Genomic DNA, 12,078 nt, shown 5'->3' with positions numbered 1-12,078 from the left:
CCCAGCTTTGTCCGTTTCACATTTTCTCTGTTCGTACAGACATGCACGGTTAGTCGGTTGGAACTTAGCAGAATCCAGCTCAACACCAATTATAAAATCCAATTTATAATGAAGACCTAACCATGTTAATTATATATTAAATTCTTTAAATTGATAGAATTGATGACATGTTTTGTTGGGGTTTTTTTTTTAAAAAAAATTTGGACAGAATTGATCTTCAATTTTTTTACTTACTTAGTTGAACAGATGTATCTGACCCCAACTTAAAAAAATATTATTTTTCCTCTTTGAATTGACTTTTATTCCCTTGAATGTTTGACTTTTCCCTCCACTTGTCCATGCCCATCAATTTATCGTCATTCATTCTGTCTCAGTCGTTGTCTTACTCGATCTTTCCTACTAAATTCTCGCAATATTTTCAAGTTTACTATTTGCTATTTGAATTAACATTCAGAAAACTCAAAGTTTTACCATTCTCGTTTTAAATGGTTTGAATAATTATCATTTAGACTAATCATATCGACATAATTAGTTGGTAAACATTGAACAACGCCATTCTATATCGAAATATTAGAATATATAGTGAGTTGATAGAAGGATTGGAACAAATCAATAAGACTTATTGTAAGTCTATTTCTCATTTATTGATGATATTGAATAACTTTTGAAAAAGATACATTCAATGATATTATTTTGGTAAAAAATAATTAATGCTTCGAGATGTTATGGATGATTTATTATTATTATTATTTTTTCTAGAGTGCCAAATTCTATGTAAGCTAACTAACTTCACAAATTATTACAACCGTATATAGCAATTACATTGATATTTTCAAGGTCCCTCACTAAATGAACAAAAATATTTTCAGTCTCAAAGAGAACGAGTACAAGAGCGATAGACAGAATAGGATGTTTTGATCTTTTATTTTCATCAGTTAAGTAGAGCAGATGTATTAAAAAATTTAAGGAGCTGTTTTAAAAATTAAAAATTGTTAGCTTAGGGTTGAAAAAAGTTATTTTTTTAAAAGATTGATATATTTTGATTTTATGAGTATTAAAATACTATGAAATATTATTTTAACATTAGTGAATGATTTAGATAACAACTTAAAAGGCAACATATATATTTTATCTTAAGAGCATTTTTACTAATTTTTTTTTTAAAAAAAAATCCCTTTAGCGGCCACATTTCCATATTTAATAAAAAAACATCCTAATTTTAAAATTACAAAAAAGAGTATAAAAAATAATATTATTTCCTTCCTGCCCCTCTTGTCAACCTTCTAAATCTCACACTATTTTTTAATACATGAGTTTGATATTTTTCATATCATGATACGAAAAATATCAGGTTCAGATTATCCTAATATGAAAAATATCAGATCTACATTGAGTTTGACATGGAAAATATCAGGCTCAATATGTGATTATATCATACCTTAAAAACATTTTTAATAAAAAAAATAGAAATCATAAACTTCACTTTAAAATTTGAATTACCTTAATTGCTCTTTTACCTAAAGTAAACGAGCTAATGAATAAAAAAAACCCCTAAAATAACTAAATAGATAAGAATTACAATCTTTATATATTATTATTACTCTTATTATCTAAAAAATGATTTCTCAATTAAATCAAATCCTTAATTTCCAATTTAATTTTAATTAAAAAAGTGTGATTATCATAATTGACAGTGTAAAATTCCATAGTTCCTTTAATTCTTATTAAAAGAAAAAATAGACTTTTAACGCTCTACTTCTCTTTGACTTCGAGCGCTATGTGAACCATGCGGTTGGTAGGTAGCAACATTCAATAATAATAATAATAAAATAAATAAATAAATAATAATAATAATAATAATTCATAGTAAAAAAATTGAAATTGTCATCTCGCGACTCCTGTAGGACCAGTATGGCCCTTCAATATTTAAAAGGAGATAAATCAGCTTCTTCACCGAATAATAATAATAATAATAATAATTGATTTTACTGAAATTATTTGCTTATATCTATATAAACACAAACACAGTGCAGTCAGTTCCAACTATCTCCCTGTAAAAACCTTCCATCTGTCCTTTCTCATCCTTCATCTCGTCGAAGAATTGTTGAGATGAGAGGCATGACAGCGGCAACGGCGTTTAAACTCAGCCCTCATCGTCTCCTCGTCCTCTCCTCTTTGCTCTTGGCTCTGGGCTCCTTCTTGGACCTGAGATGCAGAGCGCAGACACAGAGACTGGTTGATTCTGAAGGTAATTAAATCACCGTTTCTCGATCAATGGTTCAGTTGAGGTTTTTTCAGATCTTAGTTTTGTTCGTCTCCTTGGGATTGATTAGAATGGTTCTGATGAATGCCATGGGTTCTTAAAGATAGACACTCCTTTTTCTTCTATTGCATATTTCTCTTCTTTTTCTGCGACACTTTAGGATTCTAATGCTTTCTTCTCTGTAAGCCATAAAGTGAAAAAAGATTTCCTTTTGTCTTTTGATGTGCGTTTCCTCGATTACTCTTCGATTTTTTTTTCGGCATAGTTCAAAAATATGTTGATATTTTAAGACTGTTTAATATAAAAACATCACTTGGACTTTTGGAAATAAGACAGTGGAGTCAACCTCTCAAAGAGTAAAATAAGGAATCACGTGTTACTCGGAGATGTCTGCACAAATCAATTATTTGATTTGGTGGCTGTTCATCCTTTTCAATTAAAAAGTAGACTTGGTCAATATCAAATGCTTGATGCATTTGATAACAAACAACAGCATGATCAGGTTTCAAAATCGGAGGCCATCATGATCTCAAATCTAGTTGAGTCTATCCTCTGAGGATTTTGACTCCACTGCGTAAGTGCTATTGCTGTCCTTATCTGTTCATACTAGTCTTGTGTCATAGCCAACTAAGCAATTTCAACTTATTGAATCAACTTCTCCAATTTATTTATTTGTTTAAATTTGCTCACGGCCGCTAGAACACATGACGAAGGTGGTCACTGGTCATGGAATCATGGCCGAACTGGTTGAGCGGCTACTAGCCGTGCAATTTGCCCTACTTAGCTTTATGTGTTGTTGGCCGTTAGCATTTCATTAGGAATAGTGGCAAGTAATTAGTGGTCTCTCTATTAGTTAAGCACACTTATCAAATTGGCTTATATTAATATACATTCTACTGTGACCTAATGGTGGACTAGTGTGTAGTGCCAATCTCTCATCTAATTTTAAATTTAAAATTTAAAATTTTAAATCTACACCAAACTCTGTCAATTATCTGCCAATTTTATGAGATTTAAATTAGCAAGGCATGGCTCTCAAGTGTTAAATGCTATAAATAACGCGTATGCTTGGAACAATTGTGGACCATTTGATTTACAGTTGAAGTTCTACGAACCATTGGTTCAAAGTTGAACAAGAACTGGAACTTCAGTGTGGACCCTTGCAGTAAGGCTCCAGGATGGGTAGACCCGGAGAACAAAACGGCAAACTATGCCAACAATGTCACTTGTGGCATGTGCAACACCACAACCAATGATTGTCATGTCACTTCCATGTAAGCAACTTCTTATTCTTGCCACTTTTACTTGCTTTTATTTCTCTTAATCACAATTAAGAGGAATTGAATGGAAAATTGTTAATGCATTGTGATTGTACGTAAATAATGAGATTTTGTCGATTGGTTGTTCTTAATAATTTGAGTGCCTTTTTGCAAGAACTAAACTTTTGTGAAGTGTATTGATTACTACTAAATTAAGTCAACGTAACTAAGAGCATGATACTGTTGCTAGCGCCTTCTTGGACATCCAAGTTAACTACATCTTGTTCGAAATGTAAACTGATTTGTTGGAACTAAACTTCTTGGAATCACAATTTGTTAGTAAATCAAGTTGGCTTGGAATCACAGCTTGTTGGAAATGCAAATTCACTTTTTGGAAATACAGCTTGTTGAAAACTCAAGTTGGCTTCATGGAAGTTGTAAATGCAAGTTGACTTCTTGGAAGTACACTTTTTTTTTTACTACAGTTTGTTGGAAACTCAATGAAATTACATCTTATTGGAAAATTTTCAATGTAAAAATAAGGGTCTAGATGGAAACTCAATGAATTTTACTTTTGTGTTTAAAGTAAAATTCCTCTTTCTCTTGTCCTCTAGATGGAAACTCAAGATTTTAGAATTAATTGTCAGCCAATAAACTTTGACAAAGACAAGATAAAAACTAGTTAACAAATTTGTTTATTTCTTTTGCAGCCTGCTGAAGGCGCAGAATTTGAATGGAGAGCTGCCGGCTGAGTTTGCCAACCTTACTTTCTTAGATACACTGTAAGTCACCAGTGATTAACTAATGCCTTGTTTTTGATGAATGATAAAGCCATAGCTCAGCTATTGTGTCTAGCAGAGATCTTGCAAGGAACTATCTGAATGGAACTATCCCAGTTAAATGGGGAACTCTTCGTCTCACTGATCTGTAATTTATATACTTTTACACTCTTCTTCCATTCCTTTTTCTGATTTGCATGAGGGTTCTTTTGCAACAAAAGATTTACAGGACTCTTTTGGGAAATCGGATATCTGGGAGAATCCCCGAAGAGATTGGAAATATCACGTCACTCACATCGCTGTATATTCCTTTGTCCTCCGCCATACTTTTCTTTTCTTCTATAATATTTTATGGTGCTAATTAAATAAACATATATAATTTGTGATAGGGTATTAGAAGCAAACTTACTAGAAGGTTCAATTCCTGAAGGCCTTGACAACCTCAGCAATTTGACTCGCTTGTAGGATGGATACATGCATTACATATATAATGATACACACAGTGTCATTTGATTCCTGCTTTTGTCTTCGTTGCAGATTTCTTTCATCAAATAATCTGACAGGGGAATTGCCAGAATCACTTGGAAATCTCCGCAACTTAAAAGACTTGTATGTTACATCTCTTGTATCTTATGGATATAGAAGTACCTTTTTGTGCTCAGAAACATGAAACTTTAGCTGATCAGGTTAAGCATTGAAATGGAACATCCATCTAGAAACTTAACAATGTACTTGTGTGACAAGATTTTGCCATTAGTGTTTCATAAATAGAAGCTTAGCAAGCTACACATTGCCCATTCATCAATAAACTTAATAAGTTTGTGTAGATTTTTGTCATTAGTATTAAACCTTATCAATTAAAACAAGTTACCATGGTAAATGGTGGAAGTATAGGTTTATGATTTATCTTCACAAATCAAACTGCATAAAGTATAGTTTATTTAAAGTGTTGAACACATAGCATTTTTGCTTGAGCCAATGATATTTAACAGTCTAGTTGTACTGCATGCTTAAACTTTTTTGCTTTTCATTTTCCAGTAGAATAGATGGCAACCCAATTTCTGGCAGAATACCAAGTTTCATTGGTAACTGGACAAATCTTCAACGCTTGTAAGTCGTCAACCACTGCCATTCTAGGCCAAATGTTAAATCATTATTAAATTTCGTTATGAACAAGTTGGATACTCGAACCATGTGTGCTAGTGACATGCAAGGGACGTCTATGGAAGGTCCTTTTCCTCGCAGCTTCTCCAGTCTGGTATCAATAACTGAGCTGTAAGAACAATTAGTTAGTATTTCAATCTGCTTGAAGTGGCTCCAAGACATATTTGAATTTTTTTTTTTTGCTGCAAATCCAGGAGGGTGACTGACTGGAAAGGGGGAGATGGACAGTTTCCTCAACTGCAGAATATGACTAACATGACCAAATTGTAAGTTAGCCACAAACTTTCACCAGTGAAGTAGCTTGTCTCTCTCTATGTATATATATACAGATCTTTGCTTTATTGACTGTTATTTTATATAGGGTTCTTAGGAACCTGTCAATATCCGGTGAAATTCCTTATTATATTGGAACGATGAAAAGTCTAAATACTTTGTAAGATTTTCTCTCATTGGAAGCTCTACCAGTTTCATTAGCAAGTTCAATAATCAACATGATGTTAATCTTGCTTTTACTTGCCAATTCAATTCCTCAGAGATTTAAGCTTTAACAACTTGACCGGGCAAATCCCAAGTAGCTTTGGTGAACTAAACTTAAACTATATGTAAGTGTAGCAGTTATAGATAGTATTTGTTGTTGAGTTACAACTCTGCACCAATAATAATATTGCAGATCTCACATCCATTTAATATGTTAGGTACCTGACCAATAACAAACTCAGTGGAAGCATTCCACAATGGGTTTTGACAAGCACTCAGAATTTGTATGTCTTTTCTCAGTTATATCTCTAATCCATCTGACTAGAAGAACTAACTTTTGCATGACAAACATCAAGCTAATAAGGTCTCCTATTTCAGGGATGTTTCTTATAATTCTTTTAATGTATCTCCACCAAGATCCTGCCAGCCACGAGATGGAGTGTGAGATTCAATAATTATCTATTAAACTGTTTATAGTTCTTAAAATTTGCACTACTAAGAATTTAAATTGTTGTATGCAGGAACTTGGTTTCAAGTTTTTCTACAAATGAAAACTCGTAAGCTTTCGATATTTGCTTATTGTTCTTTCCTCATAGGTCGAGAATGATAAGATTTATAGATAAACAAAAAGAGACTCATTATATATCCCATATGTGATTTGTCTTTTGACATAAGGCACAATTGTTAAATTTCCCTTTTGGGACTAAATCAAATTTATAATATTAATTCTTACCTTTTGCATTCAAACTAGATCATAGATGTTATGTTTAGCTTGTTAGACAAAGGAATCCCACAGAGATGACAGTAAAAAAACAACAACAATTCAGTGGTTGAGAAACAATGGTATAGCATCTGATGTTGGTGATGTTCTTCAAAAGAAACTTCAAGTTTGTGTAGATGTAGGGTTGAGCATCTATAACTTGAATCCGCCAATCGGGAGTGTAATTCCCACTCATCGGGAGATTCCCCATTTGGTGACAACATAATAAAAGGGAACTAAAAACCATATGAACAAAATAACTAAGAAATTTCAAAAATTTTATATATTTATTTATACAACTTTTACTACATTTATCATAAAATAAAATTGTATAAAACGAAAGATTAAATGAACAATTGAAAATACATTGAAATAAAAAAACAAACTAAAATATGCAGCTCGAAGCAACTCTATACACAAGTTGAAATTTATTATAATATCAAAATGATGTCTATGCCTGTAAAACTAGAGGTTAAGGAAAATAGACAATCAACACAAATTGATAAGTAATCAGAAAAGATAAACACAAATTGTGAAATCATCTTTATCCGGGTGTAATGGTTCTCTTTTCATTAAACTAATTCTACCTCATCCCTCACAACATCTTGATTTTTGTTCTTTTTTCAGCTAAGTAGGAACAATTTAATCAAAATGTGCAATCAGATTGTGGAATCTCACATCAAATGTTTCTGCTTTGAATGGTTATGCAGGATAGCCTCATGCTTAAGGAAGAATCTCCCTTGTTCAGGGAAATCAAAAAGTAGGTATACAAGCTTTTAAAAAGGATTACCAAAAATTTGAGATATAATTCAAGTTAATAAAGTCCATGACAAATATTGGCATTGATTTCGCATGATTCTATCTCCCATCATTTTGCAGATTGTGAACTGTTCATCAACTGTGGTGGTAAAAAAGTGACTATCAACGGGCATGAATACCAAGATGATTCATCTGGCAATTTTGATCACTCTACTTTTCGTGAGAGCAACAATGGAGCATGGGCATACAGCAATACTGGAGACTTTATAGGAGAAGATAAAACATCTTTTATTGCAGAGAATTCTTCAATCCTAAATATGAGTAATCCAGAATTATACACGACAGCTCGGCTTAGTCCTCTTTCCATGAAATACTATGGTCTATGCCTACAGAAAGGAAATTACACAGTGAGTCTCCATTTTGCTGAGATTATGCTCACTGATGACCAAACATATGCTAGTACCGGAAGACGTTTGTTTGATGTGTCAATCCAGGTGATTGAGTTTTTAGCCTATAATTAATTCTCCTTGTTCGTTTTTTCCCTACAAAATAGTTACGTTCATAATACTTAAACAGTACTATCCTTTGAATAGTCTTTTATGTGCTAATTCATCTATTAACCAGACAATACTCTAAACGAATGCAGGGTCAAAAAGTTCTGCAGGATTTCAACATAGCAAAAGAAGCTAATGGAACTGGCAAGGTGCATATCAGAAACTTCACTACTTTGGTTAATGACACACTCGAGATTCACTTTCAGTGGGGTGGCAAGGGAACAAACTCCATCCCTGTGAGGAATGTATATGGACCTCTTATCTCAGCCATTTCTATCACTCCGAGTAAGTCCTTTTGAAATGGTTTTTCGTTTTCCATTAATATCTTGCTCAATAATAAAAAATTATGTTGCTTCTTGAAGATTTTGAGGCTGATTGCAAGGATAAAAGCAAGCTATCTGTTGGGGTCATTGTGGGCATTGTTATAGCATCTTGTTTGGCACTTATTCTTGCCTTAAACATCATTTGGTTTTACTTCATCAGGAAAGATCCTCGAGACAATGGTAATCTATAGTTTTAATTTTCTATAAGCACGTCCCAAATTAAAGACCCTGCATTAATAGAAAAAATAGTCCATGGGTCTTTGCTTAGTGAAACACTAACGATCATGCAGAACTCAAAGGCCTCGAGCTGCAAACTGGCTACTTCACTTTGAAACAGATAAAAGCTGCTACTAGGAATTTTGATCCTGAAAATAAGATAGGTGAAGGCGGGTTTGGTCCCGTGTACAAGGTATAAATGCATTTGCAAATTGTATTTTTTTTATTAATCTGAATTGTGTCAAATGCATTGTTTTCTGTTGTGGTATTTCAACTTTAGATTATTTGCAATATCATGTTTTGTGGTTATTTTCAATTATGACTGTCTCAGGGTGTACTGCCAGAGGGTTCCATAATAGCTGTCAAGCAACTTTCTTCCAAATCTAGGCAAGGGAATCGTGAATTTGTCAATGAAATAGGAATGATATCAGCTTTACAACATCCAAATCTAGTGAAGCTCTATGGTTGTTGTATAGAAGGAAATCAATTGTTGCTTATCTACGAATACATGGAGAATAATTCTCTCGCTCGGGCTTTATTTGGTATGTGTTTATCTTGTTGCACAAATAGATTGCTGGAAAGTGCTCTTGGTTCCATCTCTAACATGTACTTCATAAATCATTTGCAAAAGATACAAGGCTAAACTTGGGTTTTAATAGGTCCGCTGAAATATCGCCTCAATCTGGAATGGCAAACAAGACGCAATATTTGCATAGGGATAGCGAGAGGATTGTCATATCTTCACGAGGAGTCAAGGCTAAAGATTGTTCATCGAGACATCAAGGCGACAAACATTCTGCTAGGTAAAGATCTCAATGCAAAAATTTCGGACTTTGGTTTGGCCAGACTTGATGAAGAAGAAAACACTCATATCAGCACAAGAATAGCAGGAACAATGTGAGTAGTATTATTGATTTATCATTGTTTTACTTTTTTTTTGAAAATGCATATTTGACTAATTAATCCAACATTTATCTAAATAGCATCATGTTCAAGATGAAATATCCGATGTATGCAATTAAATTAAGAAAATATGCATATCATATGTTGATAATGGACTTTAATGACATAGGTTCATTGAGAGAGTTACATTTTTGAGTTGTACATATTGCCCTGAATTAGAGTTTGCAGACTTTGAGTTGGATATATTGATCTGAATTGAGTTGTATATATTACATTTTTGAAATGACAGCATCATATTAACCTTATGTAAACTTTGTAACTCTTGCAGAGGTTACATGGCTCCAGAGTATGCAATGAGAGGTTACTTGACAGACAAAGCAGATGTGTACAGTTTTGGGGTGGTGACATTAGAAATTGTCAGTGGAATTAGCAACACTAATTATAGGCCCAAGGAAGAATTTGTCTATCTTCTTGATTGGGTAAGGAAATATTCCTTGTTCTTTTCATTGATGTGAGATCTTTCCTGAAATATTATTTCCTAATCGTAGCCAAATTTGCTCCGTAGGGTGATTTTGGTTGAAAAAATCTTCTTAGAATATTTTTCATATTTTAGAAAATAGACTTCAAAAGTTGAAAAGAGTAATAAAACAAATATTTAGAATCAGTCCCACATTAATATAAAATAATTGCAAGCTAATCCGTAATCAAACAGATTAGTTTGAACCAAACTATTTAGCAATAAATAAAATGATTTAGTGTTCAAACACTACACAAATATTTATTTCTTGCAATTTTTGGACAGACATGCTCCTAATTAGTCTCTCGTTTAATTTGCTTCGGTCAATTAGGCATCTAATTAACCATGGTTGCTGCTATATCAAACAATGTGTAAGCCAATGCAGTTATACACATCTTGTTTACTTGTTAACTTTTCCCTCCTCTGAGAAAATCGTTTCTATGCTGCTTTCTCATTATCATTTCCATTAAACTTGGGCTTCTTTTAATCTAGATTGTTTGATACATGTGTACAAATTCTAATTGGCATCTTCTCATTTCTGTTTCAAAATACGGATTTTTTTTGTTCACAAAAAAATAGACTGTTCTGTTATTGAATCTTACTGGATCTCAATAATCTATTCCATTCTGCAGGCATATGTTTTGCAAGAGCAGGGAAATTTGCTTGAATTAGTTGACCAAAGCCTTGGCTCCAACTACTCAAAGGAGGAAGCACTGCAAATGCTGGAACTGTCTCTTGTTTGCACCAACCCCTCCCCAACGCTCAGGCCTGCAATGTCATCTGTGATAAGCATGCTCGAAGGCAAGATGCCAGTGAAGGTCATGCTGACAAATCGAGCAGCTTCAACAGTTGAAAACGTGAGGTTCAAAGCTTTGGAGATGGTCTCCCATGACAGCCAATCACAGAGCTCTGTCGATGGCCCATCAATTGATTCCTCTATCTCAGCATCAAGTGGCAAGAACTCACAGGCAAAAACAAGCCACCCTCTGCTTAACGACACAGATTAGGGCAAAGAAATGATGTTCTCATTAGGATCACGTTCAAACAGTCATGTGAATGCAATCGTTTAAGTAAATTCAGCCCTAGAAACTGCTACTATAAAACTCAGTAAAGTCTGTAGACTGTTTAGCAAACCTACTTAAGTTTTTTATAGTATCGTTTCATTTGCAGTATTAATACAAAAGTGTTTGATTTTGTTGATGTCTGAACTGGCCATGAACAAGTCTTCACCACAAAATTTTACTCTTGCTTCACTTGGTTATGTGTGAAGTTTAGCTGCTTCAACTGGCAGCATTGAACTAATTGCAGTTTTATATTCTTCAAATTTAACTCCTTGCTCCTAGAAATGTGGTCTTAGTCTGAGTTTGTAAGGTTATGCGTTTGAAGGAAAACATCACAATTTCTGCTAGTTCCTATAAATTCTATGTATGATTGTAACTGAGTTTTCTAAGAATGTGGCTACTTCCTATAGCACTTGAATGGTGATTCTCTTAATGAACTTTATGCAATAATTTGTTTCAGGTGATTCTGAATGTAATTTATTTCATTTCAATTGTGCCCTTTAAATGTATATATAGCATTATATTTCAGAATATTTGTAAGTGTATTTAGACTGAATGCCTATTTATTTGTCCTTTTATTTTGAATTCCAATTTATATTTTCTTAATTAATAATGTATGAATTCAAGACAGTTTTAAACTGTATACTTCCTTGTCAAAGTTGAGCATTAAATTAAATTTGTTTAAAAATTATTTCATTTATCCTCTTTTAAGAATCTTATATAATTTAAAAATCATCAAAAAAAAAAAATCCTTCAGTGTTTCTAAATTATTATCTATTAATTCACTTAATAAAATAATAAAACGATGATTGTATTTTATGCACACACCATTTACTTTTTCAAAATATTCTAGTATTTCTCAAATGGTGTGTGCACTTCGAGACTTCGAAGTCAATTTTTCTCAAAGTGCAGTTTCCTTTTGTTTTTTTACTAGCACTACGTATTTAACCCTTTAGTCCGACTAATTACGTGGATTATATTTCATAAAAAATTTTTATGGATCATTCATAACAAATTTAAAAGTAGTTATAATAATTGATCTA

At 33.0% G+C, this 12,078-nt stretch overlaps 1 protein-coding gene across 2 annotated transcripts; it reads left to right on the top strand.

The window, feature by feature from the left end:
* The first annotated feature begins 2,047 nt into the window (after positions 1-2,047).
* LOC122017349 (probable LRR receptor-like serine/threonine-protein kinase At1g53440) lies at positions 2,048-11,346 on the top strand. Of its 2 annotated transcripts, none has more exons than XM_042574933.1 (24): positions 2,048-2,248; positions 3,363-3,537; positions 4,233-4,304; positions 4,381-4,449; positions 4,531-4,602; positions 4,691-4,762; positions 4,839-4,910; positions 5,340-5,411; positions 5,505-5,576; positions 5,660-5,731; positions 5,827-5,898; positions 5,999-6,067; positions 6,161-6,226; positions 6,321-6,383; positions 6,464-6,499; positions 7,413-7,462; positions 7,582-7,955; positions 8,108-8,300; positions 8,378-8,518; positions 8,629-8,747; positions 8,886-9,096; positions 9,214-9,451; positions 9,786-9,936; positions 10,607-11,346. In XM_042574933.1, the coding sequence occupies exons 1-24, from the start codon at positions 2,110-2,112 to the stop codon at positions 10,979-10,981; spliced, it is 3,045 nt and encodes a 1,014-aa protein (XP_042430867.1). In that variant the 5' UTR covers positions 2,048-2,109; the 3' UTR covers positions 10,982-11,346. The 2 variants fall into 2 exon arrangements, with proteins under 2 accessions (XP_042430867.1, XP_042430868.1); XM_042574934.1 differs by lacking the exon at positions 2,048-2,248 and adding an exon at positions 2,711-2,837 and having other exon boundaries at positions 10,607-11,345.
* The last annotated feature ends 732 nt before the right edge of the window (positions 11,347-12,078 follow it).

This window comes from Zingiber officinale, chromosome 8B, assembly GCF_018446385.1.
Source record: "Zingiber officinale cultivar Zhangliang chromosome 8B, Zo_v1.1, whole genome shotgun sequence".
Lineage (NCBI taxonomy): Eukaryota > Viridiplantae > Streptophyta > Magnoliopsida > Zingiberales > Zingiberaceae > Zingiber > Zingiber officinale.
Note: the sequence above shows the minus strand (reverse complement) of the source record. Positions and strands in the feature narration are given on the sequence as shown.

Coding starts and splice junctions, on each gene's coding strand:
- LOC122017349 (XM_042574933.1), top strand. CDS start 2,110: ATGAGAGGCATGACAGCGGCAACGGCGTTTAAACTCAGCCCTCATCGT. Junction 2,249..3,362: donor GAGACTGGTTGATTCTGAAG/GTAATTAAATCA, acceptor TTTGATTTACAG/TTGAAGTTCTACGAACCATT. Junction 9,452..9,785: donor ACAAGAATAGCAGGAACAAT/GTGAGTAGTATT, acceptor TAACTCTTGCAG/AGGTTACATGGCTCCAGAGT.